Raw genomic sequence first — 20,915 nt, forward strand, 5'->3', positions numbered from 1 at the left:
ACACCCGCGCAATTTCAAAGCCTTCCCTTGGAAGCTTTCATTTTAACACACTGAGGTAACTTGTGGTCTCTACTTAGTGCTTGAGGTAATATCTCCATGGGCTTTAAGGAATCCATAAAGATTTCCAATAAAATAGCGTGTGTATTTGTGTGCATCTATGTGTGCATGCGCGAGTGTGCATATCTGTATGCATGTGCGCATGTGCATGTGTGCATGTGTGCATGTGTGTGTGCGAGTGTATGTGTGTGCATGTAGTATTTGATTTTCAGTCTCTTGATATGCAGGTCTTGCATATTTTCTTTATAATTTTCTAATGGAGCAAGGGTGACACTTGTTAAAGAGGCTGATTTTCCAATGGATATTGTCTTTCTTTTACAAAGATTGATGGAATAATTGCATCCACCTTGCTGAAAGGGAAAAAAAGGATCACAAGAAATAATAGTTTAATGAGAAGATGAACATAAAGGGTCGCTATTTTATTTCACTGAATGCTTTCCGATAGCCTCCTTTTGCCTCTTCCCACACCTCTGGTTATTCCCTCATTGACCAAAGATGAACTAGATAGTGGCAACATATTACTTTTGTTTCTCTGTTCTGTGTGTGTGTGTGTGTGTGTGTGTGTCTGTGTGCGCGCGCACGTGCGTGCACGTGCGTGTGTCTGCCTGTATTTGATTATGTTTACAATGAGTCTTCAGATTCGTATTGTTTTTTATTGCTTTCTCCCCTATAAAATTCCTTAGTCTTTGGGTCTTCCATATGTCTGTCTAACCTACTTATTTCCAATAGATTTCCCATAATATTAAACTGCTTGTTCTTCTGCATCTGGGCTGAGCTAGCGAAGTAGATATTTAACCTTAGAGAACAGCATGGGAGAAGCAAGTGTAACCCTGTTACAATGAGAGAGCACTGCTCTGTCAATTCTAATTTTATTAGGAAACCCACTCAGTTTTTGAACTACTGTTTTGGATCGTGTTCAATGATTTAAGTTTTTAGGGACCATCTCTATGTGTTGGTTTCTTTCTGGAGTAGAAAGTGCAGCTATAACTTAGAGAAACCATCAATATTCATCATTTCCTGCGAAGCCTTTCTTCCTAGAGCCTGTCTTTATAGAATGAGCTCTTTATTAGCCTCCCATAGCAAATGTCCCTTTATATAGCACGACAGGTTTCCCGAATTGAGAATTAATTTGAAGTTCTACAATTTTATTACAAGCAGAACAAAAAAACCCAAGAAATATATTTTCAGCATTTCCAACATTATTTTTTTGCAGGTTCTTTTTGCTGATTAGAAAGTGAGCAAAAGGCTGTACTTTGCTTTCCTTCTCTTGAGAGCAACAAGTGAGGACTCAGCCTGCAGGAGAGAGAAGGCCGGCTCTCAGGGCTTAAGCGAATGGATTTGGTGGGGCTTTCAGGGCGGCGGGCGGCCCTTCTCGGTTTGCCTGAGTTCTGTGAGTGCACGAGGGGACCTGCCCTGCACAGACGGCTTTCTGCACCCGGCTCCTCTGCGCTTCCCTTCCTCTCCCGCCCCCGTTAGGAGACCTCAGCGTGAAGACAAACAGATGCCCGCTGCCAAAACGCAGGGCTTAACCTGACCCTCAACCGGGCTCACAAAGGAGGGCTTTTCGGTCCCCAGAGAAACGGCCCCTGCATTTTATCAGGCCGTGAAATTCGCAGTGAAAAGCCCGATTCCCCAGGCTGCTTAGCCATGCGGGGTCTGGTGGTGGCGGTGCAGGGAGGGAGGTGGGGAGCCAGAGAGGAAGGACAGAGTGACAGCGGGCACAAAGGCGGCCTTTTCCCCCCCGCTGCTTTGATTGTTAGGTGGTCTGTAAAACTCCTGGGGAGTAGTCCCCCGAGGCACCAGAGTGTTTTAGTGTCCCAGGTTCACTCCTCTTCTGGGCGGGACTCATCTGGGCGGGGCTCAGATGGAGAAGGTGGCTGGGGAGTCATCTATGCGCCTCAGGGATCACCGGGTTTGCTCATTAACAAAGAGCAACGGCAACTTCGTTTCCAAAAAATAAAATGAAAGAGAGAAAAGCTCATCCCTTCATGGGAAAGGACTTGCCTTATCCAAGCAGTCTTCAATCTCTCGAAATATTTTGTAGGCCCTATTTTCTACAGAAGGTGCCATTCTGATGTTTTACTTTGCTGTGCTTTCTCTTTGCGGTCAAGTCTTTGCATATGAGGCAGTCACATTCTTATTTAAAGTTCACAAATTGGGGACTAGTTGCTGATGTTTTGTATAAGCACTTAGAGATGTTTCTAGTGTATTAAAGAAATAGAGGAAGAGCATTCCTCAAAGTATAGACGTGCATGAAGTGCCATCAGGAAGAAGGGAGCTATGGTTGGTTCTCAGCCACGTGGCTACGTTATCATCAGGTAGCAGTGTCCTGTGGAGCTTCTCTGCTACATGACTGTGGACTGAAGGTGTTTCAGGTCACTCATGAATTTATACATGCACAGCAAACTGCATGGATTGGGAGGAAAATAATAAAATGTGTGAAAGAAGTACCCTTTACTTTTCATCCTCTGCATCCTTGGCCAGTTGTACTGCTATGTGTTGTGGTCCTAAATTATATTAGGCTGCCTATTCAGATTTATGGGGTTTGTACTTATCTAAAATTTCCAAAATAGTTTTATACGTGGGACTATTTTTTTTTTTTTTAAAGATTGGCACCTGGGCCAACAACTGTTGCCAATCTTTTTTTTTTTTTTCTGCTTTATGTCCCCCAACCCCCTCCCCGCCCCGTACACGGTTGTATATCTTAGTTGCAGGTCCTTCTAGTTGTGGGATGTGGCGCCGCCTCAATGTGGCCTGACGAGTGGTGCCATGTCCTTGCCCAGGATCCGAACCCTGGGCCACTGCAGCGGAGCGCAAGAACTTAACCACTTGGCCACGGAGCCAGCCCCAATACGTGGGACTATTTTTAAGCTCCCCTGAAACAGAAGAAAGCAGTCATTAAGTACATCAACTATAAGTATCACACTGTCTGTTATAATATGCGAGTGTCCTCATGTATGTTATTTTCAAGTGCATGAACTCTTATGTAGGGAATTTTACCATTTCATAAAGCAGACCTCTCCATGCTGTCATTATGAGGTAATGAAAGGATTGGTTCTACAAACAGCTCTGGATATTTGGAGAAACGGAAGCTAGATCATTTGTCTTTGATAAATGGAACATAAATTTCAATAAGAGTCGTTTTCTTTTCTCTCTTCTACACTTCACATCATGCCTGCTATCCTTCTAGAAACACATTCGGCAATTACTCTAAGGAGAGCTAAGATCCCAGCTGTCATTTGCCCCAAAGCTAAAGCTGACTTTGAGTAACCTGTGTATTAGAAATCATGTCATCTCACAACACAGCAGAAACCTTTGGGGTAGATCTACGTTGTTGAAATTTACAGCTTTACTTTCCTGCTTCAGAAGATCAGATCTGACAGGAACATAATCTTCTTCCATTCCACTTGGCCTTTGCTACTCATTCTTCTCCTACTCATTATTCTGCTTTCTGCCGAGACATCCCTTCAGCCAGAGAGAGAGCTTTGCCCAATTCCATGTCAGTGTTGGTTGTCCCCATCTGTGCTTCTCTCCATTCTTCTGCCGTAGCTTTGAGCCCGCTGTGTTGTAATGGCTTAATTTTGTCCTCCATCACACTTAAGGTCAAAGCAGACAGGCTGTCTGTCACATGTGTCCATGTACTCCCAGTGTCTCTCAGAGTGCTGGCCACATAGATGTGGCTCAGTAAGTTTGTATGCAGGGAAGGGAGGACAGAAGGGAGAGAGGCAACAAAGTAAAGGGAGAGTATTACCTTGTTTCACTTATTTTTGTTTGCTCCAAAGTAAAGGGATAGTAGGGTTATGAAGGAACATTGGCAATACAATAGATGATCGGAGAAACCGTGTCTATGTTCTTTGCATTTTTAGTGATGTAGGGATTGAATTTGAATCACAGCTATCTCTTAATCCGTTGTATCAGGCAGTGTGAATAAAGACAACACACCACTCTAGGTACATAAACTGGAAGACATTTAATACAGGGGATTAGGTGCTTCCATATCAGGCAGTGCATATACAGAGCATTTACACTATTGCATTATGTTGACTGGTACTGCTCCACGTGATTCTAGCTGCCTTCTTTTTCTGCATTTTTGGGTTCAGCAGAGCAACTGATGACTGAGTGGGTAAAGGAGTCAAGAGGGTAAGCATAGAGTTAATCAAACAGTGTTGGATTAGCTGAGTTGTGAAATGCAGTGCAGGCATGGGGCTTCTTTGCTACCGTCTCCTCATAACTCCCTTGACCTGAAACATTCAATTAAGGACCCAACCAAAGAAGTCTCCTCTTGTTGTTTTGCATTTCACAACTCAGCTAATTCCACATTGTTTGATTAACTCTCTATGCTATCCCCAAAAGAGTGATATAGAAGGCTATTCTAGACCTGTGCAAAATCTCCTGAAAGAGTAGGGTCATTAGCCAAACGTTCATTCTGGTCCACACTTCGTGAGTTTGCACTTGCTGCTAGTTTTGATTGGGTTCACAAGTAGCTTTAATTGTTATTTTGTTATAACAGAATTCCACTGGACAAGAGAACCTCAATATCACTCTTTTCAGGATAAAGAGGGAACAAAATTAAATATCCAAGTGAGATTGTGCAAGTTCCAAGTTTGGGTTAAAGGGCAAATAGGTTCTATATAAATAGGGTTTCCCATCCATAACTAATACGTATGCTCCAGCCCAGTGCTTCCTTTTCAGCTTCTGGAAAGTTATGAATATTACGACTCACTTGTTAATTTTGAGCAGACCTACCACAGAATGCGAAGTTGAATGGGTTTGTTCAGGGATGCACTAATGTCTTGGAGGCACTTTAATGTTGACAAAGCTGGGGCGATTTGATCTGGCAAGGGAGACAGGAAACACGAAAGTCGAGCTTCGGCTCCCCAGTCCTTTCAAGAGCACACCATGCCTTCCTTGAGCTTGACTTGTCAGACGACCCAACCACACAGATAGATATTAAGCTGTCAATGTTACAAGCTGCTGCTATCTGCAAGGATTAGTGTTGACACTTGATGATGTGTCTAACTGGAAGGACTTGCTTCCGTTTTAGAATCTGCTACAATCATTCCACTCTCAGACAAATAGATTTAATTTCTCGGAAATAATAAGCCGACAGCGTACATCTACCTATGCCATTCTTATATATTGCTGATATAAACAATCTTATTAACCCACAAGCACGTATCATAAATAAGACAGGCTCAACAGTAGCGCTGTGAGATTTAACATAGGGGCAAATAGCAAAATCCAATTCCTCCTGTGATTTTATAAGGCCAATAGCCCAGGGGAAAAGGACACCAGGCCACCCAGCTTGGGAATACGATTGACACGGTTCTCCAACTCTACCAGTTACAAGATTTCTTCGGAATTGTGTGTTGTTAAGCAAATGTGTAGAAAAAATATATATGGAGAGGAGGATCAGCGCTAGACTTGCATAAGCTTTTAAACGCAGCGTGACATCAGGGGAATCCTAATCTCCATTCATCTGGTAGCCTGTCAAGAGGGAGTTCTTTCACCTGGGGGCTCAGCCATGTCAAAAGCCTGCTGTGCAGATTAGATGCTGGCTTTCACTCGGGGGATGGGGCCTGGCTGTTTAAGCCTGTAGAACACTGACTGGTGATTCCCGTGGAGCTATGCAAAATCTGATCTAATGAAAGCTTGAGATTCTGGGTGCACAAGATGGTTCTCCTTAATTCAGCCTCTAAGATCTGACTAATGGCTATGACAGGTTTCTGGAGCTATTTTGGTTACTTGGGGGTCAATATTGGAGAAAGATGAGTGGTTGATTTGATAGTCTGCCAAAGGACACAGATGCCTATAATCAAACTATAATGAAGAATGGTGTGTGTGTATGTTGCATTTTCTGGGTTTGAAAGGACACCTAGGAATGATATTTTCTAGCCATTGTTGATTTTTTGAGCACCCTGATTAACCATACGTTTTTATTTTCCCAGGGGAAAGGCTGTCTTGTGTCTGTCATCAATTGGGCTATCTCCTTCTCCAATTCATTTCCCATTGCAGGGCGGTTCTTCGTGTCTTGAGGAAAATGTTCATATTAGCATGTAAGCTTCCACATTTGAGGGGAGGGCACCACCCCTTCTTTCCTCCCCTGCCTTGGCCCAACACCAACGGCAGTTTTCCCTCGTTGGTCTTGTAATAAACATGGATTCTACTGATTTTAGAATTTATGTATGAATTTAGGCAGGAAGTGCAAATACTACTGAAAGCTAATAATTATTCAGGACATGTCATTGAGTGGCTTGCAACTGCAAAAGAAGTAGGTTTTACTCATTTCCTATTTTCATGATGAGGAACATTTTGCTTTGATGTTGTAAGAAGGGTTTATTTAGTACAAAAGAGGGAGGGACATTTTCAGAGGCAAATTGGACCACAGGGCTGGGTGAACTCGTTTCCTGTGTTCATAATTAGAAAGCAAGACAGAGAGGATGATTGGGTCATTACACAAGGCCATGGAGTTAACCTGGGACCTCCAGGCTGACTGAGGCTACCCTTGCCTCTGTGCCGTGGGTTCACCAGGCTTGGTTAAATCACCTGTTTGTAGAAGTGTACAAAGCCCAGAAGATTCTTGTTGAACAATTTTTTGGGAAGATGTACCATCCAGTCAGTATGAGGTTTCAGATCTGAAGCATTGGTCTCTAAATCTTCATTTCTTCCTATAAGCCTACTTATAGCCAGTTTATTATTTTTTTAATCATCTTTTGCCCATAGATGTATGTCCATGAGAGCTTGTCAATGATGTTTCCTGAAGAAAATCTGTGATTTTGAGATTTTCAGTAATTTTAAGATTACATATTTATTTTTAATTTTTCGCTTGATTTAAAACGCTTTGGAAAAGTGAGGAGAATAGTATAAAGAGCTTCCATATACCTTTCATCTAAATCAGGGTACAGCAAACTTTCTGTCAAAAGCTAGTAAGTACTCTTTGGCTTTCATGGACATAAAACTCTGTCGCAACTATTCAGCTCAGCTATTGGAGCACAAAAGCAGCCCCAGACAATACAGAAATGAATGGCTGTGGCTGTGTTCCAATACATTTTATTTACAAAAACAGATGGTGTGTCAGATCTGGTCCCTGGTTTCTAGTGCTGACTCCAATCTAGATTGACCAATTGTTAACTTTTTTGGTGTGTGCCATATTTGCTTTATCACATTCTCTGTCTCTGTATATATGTGTATATATACATATATAATAGTTAACTTTTTTCCAACTATTTAAAAATAAGTTGCAGACATCATGATTCTTTACCCCTAAATGTTTCAACATGCAGCTCTTACATAACTACTGTGGAATTATCAAATTCAGGGAATTTAACATAGACGTAATACTATTATCTCGTATGTTGTCTACATCTGAATTTCATTAATTGTGCCAATCATGTTCTTTATAGCATTGTTTAGTCTGATTCAGGATCTGGCCATCATCATCCTTTGCATTTGATTGTCACATGTCTTTAGTCTCTTTTAGTCTGGAAGCATTCCTCAGCCTTCCTGTGCCTTTCACAACATTGATATATTTTAAGACAAAGGTTTGTTGCTTTGTAGAAGGCACTTTGTTCTGGATTTGTTTGATATTTTCCTGGGGTTCAATTCAGGTTCTGCCTTTTGGGCAGGAGCCCCACCTTGGTGATGCTGTGTTTTCCCCGGTGCATCCCACCAGGGGCACATGGCTTGGGTTTGTCCCATTCCCAGAGATGTGACATTTATCACTTAGTTAAGGTGTTCTCTGCCAGGTTTCTCCCCTGTAAAGTTGTCACTTTCTCTTCATAATTAATATTGTTTTAATTTGAGAAATAACCACTGACTATTATTTGAAATATGTATCAGTATTATGCTAAAATGCCGTAGCAGAGATCAGGTGGAAAATCTGGATGCCAAGAAAGCACGCTTGGTCTTCAGTGAGACAGAATTCCGTGACGCACCTGTTTGAAGAGACTCAATGCTGTGCATCATGGTCTAGTTTAAGTGAGAAAGAATGACAATGAGAGTATGGTTTTCTGATAATAACTACCTTGATTAATTTCTGTTTTCCATTTTAATTGTTTTTTTGGTTTTTTCTAAACACTTTCACTGAAACTACAAGAGCTCTTGATGTCAGAGTTCCTTTTATGATGAAAAATAGTTGTGATAAAACGAGGCCCAGATTCCTAGATAAGCATCATGGCGAGAGAGCAATTACCTTCGAACGTTTCAGAGAAAGTTGATTTGTGATATGAGATGTCGAAGGCATAGCATTACTGTGCTGGGTTGGCACGCTAATCTCCTGTGGTTCAGGCTCTGATGATTGTTCAACTGTACTTCTGCCGGCTTCCTGCCAAAAGATTTCATTATTTTGGCAAGACAAAGTGCACTTTTCGACGCGCAGGGTTGTAACAATTTCTATACCAATTTAGAGCTGGAGAGAGTCCACGAATACTTCCAAAGGCAGTAGGTTGCACATATTTTAGGAAATATATTGAGGAAAAAAACCCCATATCCATCTAAAAAACAGGTCTACAGTATCCCAGAGAAACTTGCTGCCATTAATTCAGAAAACAGAAATAGTCTTTGGAAACTTCTGTTGATAGCATTATTATATGCTGTGAATATACACCTCTATGAAATGAAAAGTTGGATTTTTTTTTTTTGTGGCACCTAAAGCTTATTCTTTGCATCCAGGCAACAATCCAGACAAAAATTAATTATAAATCATTATTTGATTTTTTAATTATTCAACAGAAAATATTTTTGTGAAAGCATACTGTATGTCCAACAAAATGCACAGTGCCCTAGTCCCAGATTTTTTCTTCTGCTTCCACCTTCTGGCCACATACACAAATATAATGCCACCCCACCCAAACAAAGCTGTTGGAATTTTGGCAAAAAATTCGGCACTTTTAAGACAATTATTGGAATGTGCTTGAGAGACTGGAATTAAAACAAATTTTATTTCCTTCTTCAATTAAAAGAAAAAAGGTAGATATCAGGGGAATATGAAAGAACTAAAATAAATTCTCCTTATTGATCCTCTAGACATGGAAGGGAACAAGATTCACTAAGCAGCTACTATGTGTAGGTATTTCAAAATATTGTCATTAAAAATTTATTTCAAAAAAGCCCCCTCGGGCAAATATTACTCTGCTCTTTTATATATCAGAAACCTATGGTTCAGAGGTTAAAATAAAACTTGAATGGAGCAAGTGGGAGATGAGGAGCTCTCCTCTAGGTCAAGCCAGCTCCAAGGATCATGCTCTTTCCCTTGCCCGCAGACCTGACTGGAATCGTCAGTTTCTGTGCCCCTCACCTGTGTTGCCTATCCACACGAGACATCTCAAGCTCAGCCACCAGAATTGCACCTAGAAGGACACACACATCTAATCATCGGTGCTTTCTCACCATATTGGAAAACTGTGATTGGACAGCAAGTGCCACTCATGACCATTGTCACGTCTCTCCACAACCAAATTCTTACATCTTGAAGCTGAACAGTGAAATTGAATGGCTTGTTTCCAATCACGGATGGAGCCATGGACCTAACTCCTGCTACCCAGCCATCGCTTCTGTGAAGCTGTTTCAGTTCCCAAATCTGGAAGGTGCAGAGTTGGGTTAGATGCCATCAAAGATTCCTTGCCTCTCTACAATTCTGTGTTTCCATGTTGCAACCTTTCTTTCTGCCCTCCAACATGTTCCAGTCTCCTCATTTTCTATCTCCTCATGTTCCAGTCTCCTCGTGCACAAACAGAAAAAGAGGGAACAAAACACATCAAACAAAAACATCTTGCTGAACTATGAGATCTCCTCAGTGTTGCCATTCTAGCTCTCATAGATCCCAACTCCCCAAATTCCTTTTTTTGGGGGGGGATTTGAGGCTGAGTTTTTTTTTCTTTCAATTTTTTAATTGAGATCATAATGGTTTATAAAATTGTGTAATTTCAGGTGTACATTATTATTTATCAGTTTCTGCATAGATTGCATCATGCTTACCACCAGTAGTCTAATTTTTATCTGTCACCATACATATGTGCCCCTTTACCCCTTTTGCCCACTCCCCAGCCCCTTTTCCCTCTGGTAACCCCTAATCTGTTCTCCTTATCTATGTGTTTGTTTATTTTCCACATGAGTGAAATCATACAGTGTTTGTCTTTCTCTGTCTGACTTATTTTATTTAACATCATACCCTCAAGGTCCATCCATGTTGTTGCAAAAGGGACAATTTTGTCTTTTTTATGGCTGAGTAGTATTCCATTGTGTATATATATATATATACCACATCTTTATCCATTCATCAATAGAAGGGTACTTACATTGCTTCTATGTCTTGGCTATTGTGAATAAGGCTGCAATTAACATAGGGGTGTATAAGTCTCTTTGGATTGTTGATTTCAAGTTCTTTGGATAAATGCCCAGTAGTGGGATAGCTGGGTCATATGGTATTTCTATTTTTAATTCTTTGAGAAATCTCCATCCTGTTTTCCGTAGTGGCTGCACCAGTTTGCATTCCTACCAGCAGTGTATAAGGGTTCCCTTTTCTCCACATCCTCTCCAATATTTGTTGTCTTTTGTCTTGGTAGTTATAGCCATTCTGACAGGTGTAAGGTGATGTCTCATTGTAGTTTTGATTTGTATTTCTCTAATGATTAATGATGTTGGACATCTTTTTATGTGCCTGTTGGCCATCTGTATATCTTCTTCGGAAAAATGTCTGTTCATATCCTCTGCCTATTTTTTGATCAGGTGGTTTGTTTTTTTGTTGTCGAGTTGTATGAGTTCTTTATATATTTTGGCAATTAACCCCTTATCAGATATACGATTTGCAAATATTTTCTCCCAGTTGGTGGGCTGTCTTTTTGTTTTGATCCTGATTTCCTTTGCCTTGCTGAAGCTCTTTAGTCTGATGTAGTCCCATTTGTTTATTATTTTTTTTGTTTCCCTTGCCTGAGTTGACATGGTATTCAAAAAGATGCTGCTAAGACCCATGTCAGAGAATGTACTGCCTATATTTTCTTCTATGAGTTTTATGGTTTCAGGTCTTATATTCAAGTCTTTAATCCACTTTGAGTTAATTTTTGTGCACGGTGAAAGATAATGGTCTACTTTCATTCTTTTGCCTGTGCCTGTTCAGTTTTCCCAGCACCATTTATTGAAGAGACTTTCCTTTCTCCATTGTATGTTCTTGGCTCCTTTGTTGAAGATTAACTGTCCATAGATTTGTGGTTTAATTTCTGGACTTTCAGTTCTGGTCCATTGATTTTTGTGTCAGTACCAGGCTGTTTCGATTACTATAGCTTTGTAGTATATTTTGAAGTCATGGATTGTAATGCCTCCAGCTTTGTTCCTTTTTCTCAGGATTGCTTTGCCTATTCGAGGTCTTTTGTTTGTTCCATATGAATTTTTGGATTCTTTGTTCTATTTCCATGAAGAATGTCATTGGGATTCTGATTGGATTTGCGTTGAATCTGTAGATTGCTTTAGGTCATATGGACATTTTAACTATGTTTGTTCTTCCAGTCCATGAGCATGGAATGTCTTTCCATTTCTTTATCTTCTTCAATAATGTCTTATCTTTTTCAGTGTACAGGTCTTTCACCTCTTTGGTTAAATTTATTCCTAGATATTTTATTCTTTTTGTTGTGATTAGAAATGGGATTGTATTCTTCTCTTTTTGCTAGTTCATTATTAGTGTATAGAAATGCAACTGAGTTTTGTAAGTTGACTTTTTACCCTGAAACTTTGCTGTTGTTGTTGATTATTTCTAACAGTTTTCTGATGGATTCTATAGGGTTTTCTATATATAGAATCATATCATCTGCAAACAACAAGAGTTTCATTTCTTCCTTTCCGATTTGGATCCCTTTTATTTCTCTTGCTTAATTACTCTGGCCAAAACCTCCAGCACTATGTTGAATAGGCCAACTCCCCAAATTCTTGACACTCCAATCCTTATATTTCTTATACTTCTTTTTGACGTGTATCATTGACTTTTGCTGATAAATGAACATGCTTTTTTTAACCTTTCTAGGCTGTAAGGAACTCGAAGGCAGATTTTTTTGTGTAGTTCATAGATTAATGGACCCATCACTTAGCATGGCCCTCTGGTGGTAATAGAATTCAGCAAATGTTTATGAAAGGAATGAATGAATGACGTAGAGAGAAAGAAAGGAGAGACTTGCATATGATCAACCTTTCTCTGGAACTCATATCCATAATCCCAATAGCTTATTGAGCCTCCCTTCCTGTGTATCCACTGGGCACCTCACACTCATCATGTTGAACACTCAGTTCCTAATGTTTCCCCATGTTTGTTTCTCCTGCCCCCTCCATCTTATTGACACCATCACTTCCTTTCAGATCGAGGTTAGAAATGTTGGTGACTTTTCCCATTCTCCTTCCTCCCTCATTCCCACCTTTCAAAGAAAACCAGTAAGTATGTCCACAAGCTTGCACCTCAACATTGTCCTTCATGGGTTTATTTTGCTTTTCCTTTCACCCGGTGTCCTCTGCCATCCAAATGGTATATTGATACGAGAAATGGTGGAGAGAAGATCTGGAAGGCATTGTAAAAACTTTTGCTCTGGTTTCATTTGCTGCAATATCTCACCTCTCTAATCCATCCCCTGGTCCAACACAAAGTCATCTTAAACACAAATTGGGGCAAGCAACTCTCTGTTCTAGGAGTGTCGGTGGATCCTCGTTGAATTCCAAGGACCATCTTCCTTGTCTTGTATTTTACTGGGTCTTCTCCCCTTTTAACTATCACACACCAAGCCTGCCCCCCCATCCCGCCAATATATACAATATTGTCCAGGCCTCAAATCTACTTACAATTGCTCAAGTCCTACTTATCCTTCTAAGCTAATTCATGAATCCTCAATTCTATGAGATCTTCTCCGATTATCCCATATGGAAATACTATCACTTCTTTAGTTTCTTATGGGACATTATTCTTCTACCACTTTTTTTATGCTTCATTGCTTTAGACTTGTTTATTTACATGCTTTTCTTTCATGGAGATTATATGCTAAGTCAGGGCAGAATGAATCTTTGCCACATTTCCCCCCATCTTGGTGACTAGACAGTACTTTGCACATAGGAAATACTAGTCCATTTTGATTTAGCAGATGTTAATTTGAACAGGTTGCAATGTATGGAATGCTGGTTGCTTTGTTTTAGCATAGTTTCTATTTATGTAACATAATGTAATTTTAGATTCTGTTTCCTTGATTATTTGGCATGTGTGAAAAATTTGAATTTTGTATGAACATTTTTTGCTTCAGAATTTATTGTAATTGCTATTTAGGTAATATATTTTCCCTTGCTGTACTTTTATCAAAGTGTTTGGTTAAATGTAAGGTATGGAATTTTGTGCTGAACAGTCCAGATGGTAGTTCACCAAAGCAATGTCAATAATTTCCCTCTTTGTCACTACTTTGGCTCATAAGAGCTGGATCCCTTTGTCTGTGATGTGAAATACTCAGTCTTATTGGTTGTGATTACATAAATGCCTTGGAATTTGTAGCACCTCTGGCATTCTGGAACTAAATCCACTTTGGGATCATAATAATTTAGTAATCCCAGAGGTTTGCAAAGTGCTTTTCAGTTTCTAAATCCCTTTCACATACATTATCTCGTTAAGCCCTTGTAGCATGTGGCAGAAATAGGGCAGTGCTTAATTTGGAAGCATCGTTTCTTTGAGTGTGCCAAAGCATGGGTCCAAATTCCGGCCCCTGACGTCTCAAACTATAGTCACTTGCCTGGTTTCCTCAACTTCTCTGAACTGCCGTTTCCTCTCTCCAAAATGGACAGATAATAGGACCTAATTTGACCTACCTCCAGAGATTTGTTGTGATGAGGCTCCCCTGAACAAATAATTTTAGAAGTGCTCCATAATCTGTAGAGGTTCTGGCACTCTTTCACGTTCAGTCCTATTTTAACAAGTGAATACGGACAGTTGTGTTCTCATATTTGAGTTTGCAAACTGAGGCTAAATAGTCTATGTGCTTTTCTCACAGTTGAAGATTCGACACGTGGCAGAGTTCGGGCTCAAGCCAAGGCTTTCCAGCCCTCCAGTCTGCGTGAGCTGCGCTACCATGGAGCACAGGGCTCGTTCCCTAGAGTCTGCTCTCTCCTGTGCGTGCTCAGCCCATGTGCCTTGTGAAGGATCATAAAAGGGTTAGCAGACACCTTCCCTCCTAAAGAGGAGTTTGTAGTCAATTGGAGACAGTGTAACTTCAGTACAACTCATAGACTCTCCAAGTGAATCGAAAACAAAATGTGAGAAGTCTTGAGGGAAACTAAATGCTGTGTGGTTGCAGAGAAGGGAAATCAATGTGTGCTGTGTGGTTGCAGAGAGGGGAAATCAATGTGTGCCGTGTGGACGGCAATGGTCAAAAATAGATGGTTTGAAGCAGCTGTTGATGGGAGCGGAGAAGGACAGAATAGTTCCTCCTTAGGGAAGAACAATAATAACAGAGTGGAAGTGGAAGGGATCTTGTGTTTAGGGAACAGAAAAGAGACCAGCTTCAGTGAAGGTAGATCATATGAGGTTGAAGAAGTTGGTTAGGCAGGATTTGCTGGTTGACCAGATGTTTTGAATGTAAAACCATATTCTTTGGGATTAGTTTGAAAATTATTGACTAATTTTACGAGGGAACTCCCATTATCAAAACCATGTTTTAGAAGGATGAATGAGGCCAAAATATATAGAATTGCTACATGATTAGAGGTCACAGTTCTGAGTAGCCTTTACTCTGTGATCCTGGCGAAGTTGTTTCTCAGGATCAACTCTGTTATTACGACTAACCCACTGATTTTGTTGTGTCTTGTTCAAATATTCTCAGCCTTGGCACTGTTGACATTTAGAGCCAGGTAATTTTTTTTATCATATGAGGGGCTGTCCTGCACATTGTAGGATGTTTAAGCAGCATCCCTGGCCTCCACCTACTAGAAGCCAGTACCTCTCCCTTCAGTGGTCACAAACAAAACTGTCTCCAGACATTGCCACATGTCCCCAGAAGTACAGAATCACCCCTATTTCAGAACCACTTACTTAGAGCAATTAAAGTAATTTTTCTAGTATCTTGGGCTGTAAATAAATTACAATTGAAAAAAAAGAGCTGTACAGCATTGTGCAGTATACTTAAAAGTTGGAAGGGTTTACATAAAATCTGTATCACTGGCTTCTCTGTAAAGTTTGGAGTGCCAGGCGGGTCTGGACAAGAAGCAGAAGGCAGTGAAGAGTAGTTGTTTTCTGGATGCTGGGTGAGCTCTCCAGGTTCCCATTCTTCCTGTCACTCCCACTTGGTCCTGACTTACCCCCCTTCACTCCTTATTCGTTATTTGCTTGGTCCCTGGAAGTATTTGAGTGTGCCAACTCTAAGTGCTGCAAAAACATGAATTTATCAATAAATGTATTCAACAGGTGTTTATTGAGCTGCTACTATATGCTGAGAAGATTGTAGGAAATGTCACAAAGTCTCAGTGCTCATGAATCTTACGTTCTACTAGAATATTCTGTGAACATGTTTTACATTACTGTATATTTTAAAATGTAAATGAATATAGAATTACCATCTAAGCAAATGATATTGTGAGTGTACTTTTCTAGAATAAGTAAAACATAATTGATTTAAATGATGATCTATATGATTAACTTTCTCAACCTATTTTTTTTTTTTCTCTGAAATGTGATGTTTTTCTTCATTGAGCTTGAAGTAATAGCCTAGGAAGAAGTTATTTCAAACAGTTTATCACCCTAAAACTTGAAAGCCTAAAACACTTGCGAAAATATTAACTTTGAGTACCGTATTTTTGTAGTTTGAGGCAATATATGCTCATGGCACTTACAGTTGCGATATAGTAAGTTCCAAAGCAGTTGTCTGCTTGTCGTATTATCTCTCTCATAGTCCCTTCCCTCATGGAAGAGAGATGTGGGGCTATCCTCTTTTGGCAAACCTTTATTTACCTTTATTATTATTATTATTATTACTTGGAGAAACAAGAAGTGTTTTCTTCTTGTTTTCAGTGTGAGAGAAATGGCTGTCATTTTTTTTTCCTCTTTGGCTTTTGTTGAAATCGTTTTACCTGGCCAAGAGCACTATAAAGAAATAGAGCTTTGGCAAATTCATCCTGCAAAGATTTACTCAGACGTCTACATCTAGGCTATTCTTGTCAAGTAGTTTTCACAGAGGATTACTGAAAGAAAATGTTGCCTGTCATTAATCACATTTTGAAATGTACCTTTTAACACTGCTGATTAGTGGTTATTGGAAATGAGGCAAGCATGCAATTAAAATGGAACTGTAAGTGAATTGCATCTACCAATGCTAGACTTTGACAGACTCTGGATTAGCAAGAAGACAAATGTGTTATGTCTTGCTTCCATTAGCATTTCAGAAATATGCCCATTTTTGTAAATGACGTTTGTTTTGTGATAAAGTATTTGACTGCCCTACAAGCTATTAGGAATATGGTTATCTGACATTATGGAGATCTCAAAGGATTGAGAATTTTTGGTGCACTCATGTCTGAATTTGTGAAAATGCAACTGTGTACACATGTAGAGAGGCATGTGTTCATAATTTACATTTTCAGCAAGGACAGGAAGCAAGAATTGCGTTATTATTTTGAGGCATTGTTAGCCAGATTGCATTGAGCAATTTTTATATGGAATAAATGCTTGTTGGAATAAATGTTTCCTGAATGAAACGACAAAGGCTTAACTTGTAAGCAGCTGAGCTGGTGTCCATGAAAAATCCCCAGATCTTGTGGAGCGGTCCTGCTACATTGTAGGACGCTTCTCCAAATGAACAAAATCTCAGGGTATTTTGAAGAGTACCATTTGTTCATTTCAAATGGTCTTGAGAAGGAATTAGGTCTAAGCATACTTATTAAATGACCACTAGCCTTTTTTGGCTAGGAGCCAATATCCCAAAACAAATATGGAGAGCTCTCAGGATAAGTCATGGGTCGGGACGTACCTTTAGGAAACAAAACTAACTCTTTAAAGAACTCATAAAATATGTAAGGTTGACAAGATTTTAAACAATTTCATTGCTATTAGAAAAATGGTATTCTTTTAGAATCGTTATATTGATGAAAAATTGTACATTTGTTTTGGAACATGCTTGGGAGAAGTGAACACTCATAAACCTGGGTTAAGCTCATAGAAGTCCTGGAAAAATCTCATTGAAGAGCTCAAGTTTTTTAAATTAAAATACCTAAAAATGAATTGTTCATATGCAACATTAAAGAATATAAAATCTAAAATATTCTCATAAGAAATAGATTGGTCCTGGGGCTGACTCCATGGCATAGTGGTTGAGGTACGGGCATTCCGCTTTGGCGGCATGGGTTTGTGGGTTCGGATCCTGGGTGCAGACCTACACCACTCGTCTGCCATGCTGTGGTGGCAACCCAGATGCAAAGTAGAAGATGATTGATACAGATGTTAACTCAGGGCTAATCTTCTTCATGCAAAAACCAAAAAAAAATGAGGAAGATTGGCAACAGATGGTAGCTCAGGGCTAATCTTCCAAAAAGGAAAGAAAGAAAGAGAGAGAGAAATTGGTTCTTAAGGAATCAAGAAGGAGACATTACAGACTCTGTTTTCATCAAGTTCTGTAGCACTTCTTTTTTTACCCCCAGCTTTACTGAGATACAATTAACAAATAACATTGTATAATTTAAGGTGTACAATGTCATGATTTGATGCACATATATATTGCAATGTTTACCACAATAAAGCAGTTCTTTTTAAAGTTTGGTAAACATCAGCATTTCCAGGAGAACTTGTTAAAGAGATTCCTGGGCCCGATCCCAGAGGCTCTGACTCTGTAGGTCTAGGGGCAGCCCATGAGTTTGCATTTCTAATAAACTCCAACGTGACGTTCATAGTGCCAGTCATTGATCACGCTTCAAATAGCATTAGTGTGATGAATTGACAGTTGATACGTGGGCAGTAGTTTGTTTTCATATAAATATTTTTGACTGAAAAAAATGGCAATGGATATTTGAAAATTGTTTCACAAGCATAGGGTCTTCCCGTTTATCTTTAAAGTATATCTTTATTTTTATTTATTTTTTTTAGGAAGAATAGCCCTAAGCTAATATCTGCCACCAATCCTCCTCTTTTTGCTGAGGAAGATTGGCCCTGAGCTAACATCCGTGCCCATCTTCCTCTATTTTATATGTGTGATGCCTGCTACAGCATGGCTTGATAAGTGGTGCTCATGTCCACGCCTGGGATCCAAACCTGCGAACCCTGGGCCACTGAAGTGGAGTGTGTGAACTTAACCACTATGCCATCGGGCCAGCCCCAAAGTATATCTTTATATTAAAACAGGGAGGAGGTTGTTAGAAAGTAGACTAAAAAAATAGTATCGGTATATATCCTGAATTGTACATTATACATGTCTGAAATTTAACTGAGAATTTTGATCCTAATTGAAAAGTTTATCAATAGTGAAACAAAAATCATGTAGATAAAATAGTCATGAGCTTCTGGGAGCCAGGGGTATGCCGATAGTTAGATGGCTGACAACTCTACATGACTGTTAATTTTCACTAATTAAAATTTGCATTAAAATATAATTTTGAGAATCAAATCTCCATTCATATGAACATAACATTTTAATTTCAACCATGAGGGCTGGCTGTAATCTCTTACTTATTACTACATATTATATATAGTATATTTATATAGTAGTATAGTACTATATTTTATGTATAATAATTATATATTATATGTAGAACTATATATTATACACACAGATACTTTTTTATTCAACACTATTATTATTTATTATGACGTTTGTTATTGAACAATGGAGCCGAGCTATTACCTTTGGCTTATTAAAATACATATGGTAACAAATTGTATATATATATTCAAACTTTATTCTGAAACTCTCATGTCAGAATCTAATGTTCAGGTTTATTCAATATATTTCAATAGAGTAATTAAACTGAGTGAACATTAATGTTGTCGGATTCAGTGAGCTAAAGACGTGAGTTAACAGCAATATATATGTGTATGTATACATACTTACATGTATTTAATACAGAGCAATTTCACTCAGTCACTTACAGGAGAGTATACAAAAAATAACCGTATTTTGCCAATTTAAAACCAAGTTAATATTAAAATTTATAAGAAAAAAATTCATCTGTAACAAGCTTTAAGAAATATCTCTTCAATTAAAAAGTTTCTTAGCCAAATTGTTCAGCCTGACAATGAACATCACCACTTTTCCTAACTTCACCTCCACACTGTGCACCTTTTCTTTTTCAATAGTGTTGAAATAGACATTTTTTTGATTGTTCTGTAATGATGCTCCTGCTCTTATGCATAGTTAAAACCACCCCCTGGGAAGTTGGATTTCCCAAACTAACTCGGAAAAGTAGGTGTTGAAAAGGAAGGAGCACAGGTGAACTCTTTGCCTTGTGGCCTTGTTTCCTCTCCGTGTTTGTTTATTTATTCCTGTTGTTTATCTCTCCAGTGCCTGGAGCCCTGCAAGGAATCCTGGGACCTGCGGAAGCAGCAGTGCCAGAGCTTCTGTGAGGTAAGAGGGCTCCCGGGCCCAGCCAGAGGTGCTCGGGGCACGGCCCTCATCTGGCAGTGCCCCAGTGGACTCCCTGCCAGAAAGGCACTGCATTCTTCTGCAGCTCGGGGAGTTCAGTTTACTTGAGGGGTGCGTGCCTGCGTGTGTGCGTGTGTGTGTGTGTGTGTGTGTGTGTGTTTGTGTGTGTCTGTGAATTCACATAAAAAAGAAAAAAATTTTGAGTCTTCTTAAAACCCAATCACCTACTGCTTCCATTATTGGTTAATCAGACAGGAAAAAAAAGTGTTACCTATGCTTGCAAGACTAGAAGCTTTTTTATTTTTTTTGGCGGAGGAAGATTCACCCTGAGCTAACATCTGTTTTTAAAGGTATAAACTCTTGCCATCCTCCCATCTTACATCCTGGCTATTCTACGGGTAATCCTCTGCATGATGTTGAGATTTTCACACTGTGTGGGAGAAGCCACCCATTTTATTAGTAGTGGGATTTCTCAAAACATTTTCATCTCACTGTTCACCCTGTGGGCTCCCTATATCCTGGACAGAAGGCTTATCTACTTTCTTTTTTTGTTGAGTAAGATGGGCCCTGAGCTAACATCTGTGCCAATCTTTCTCTTTTTGTATGTGAGCCACCATCACAGCATGGCCACTGATAGACAAGTGGTGTAGGTTCACCCCCAGGAACCAAACCCAGGGCTGCCGAAGTGGGCTGCACTAAACTTAGCCACTAGGCCACTGGGACTGGCCCAGGCTTGTCTACTTTTAACTGTATGAGAGACATCTTACTTGCTCTATGCTCTGAGTTAAATTATAAAGAGTATTATTGTCCCGGGAGACCAGCGTCTAAAATCATCAATTATGATGAAGAGGGGCCCAGAAGGACTGCTTTGCTGGACTCCCTCCCCGAGGGCAAACCAGAGATCCGGGGTCTGGGCCAGCCGGGGATCCGCTAAGATGCAGCCAGGAGGATGTGAGCTAGGCTGACTACACAGTGGCCTGTGAAAGTAAGGAGAATCGGAAAGTCGGTGCGCTCTCGTGGAGAGCAGCGGTGGAAAGTCCACTCCGGCAGTCCGAGGAACTCCGCTGAGGCTCTTGGGAGCGAACCATGGCTTTGAAGTGACGTGATGTGTTAGGGCTTCTCTGAGTGGAACTGAGGGCTGCTCGGGAACTCTTCCGAACCATTCCAGATGGACATAGTAGTCTGGTCTTCCCCGCCTGCAGCGAGTTTCACCTTGGAAGGCACACAGATTCCACTCTGGGAACATGGCTGTAGAATCTTGAGGAAAAAGATGTGCCATGCCGTGCCATT

The 20,915-nt window shown here is 40.0% G+C and overlaps 1 protein-coding gene across 1 annotated transcript in view; it reads left to right on the forward strand.

The window, feature by feature from the left end:
- The window catches only part of ANOS1 (anosmin 1), a 179,382-nt gene that overhangs the window by 83,250 nt on the left and 75,217 nt on the right, over nucleotides 1-20,915 (forward strand). Inside the window, exon 3 of the mRNA XM_046673995.1 lies at nucleotides 19,545-19,607. Within this exon, the coding sequence (XP_046529951.1) occupies nucleotides 19,545-19,607 (63 nt within the window). The remainder of the gene's footprint in view (nucleotides 1-19,544; nucleotides 19,608-20,915) is intronic.

The sequence above is a fragment of the Equus quagga genome, chromosome 10 (assembly GCF_021613505.1).
Source record: "Equus quagga isolate Etosha38 chromosome 10, UCLA_HA_Equagga_1.0, whole genome shotgun sequence".
In the NCBI taxonomy this organism is placed as follows: Eukaryota; Metazoa; Chordata; class Mammalia; order Perissodactyla; family Equidae; genus Equus; species Equus quagga.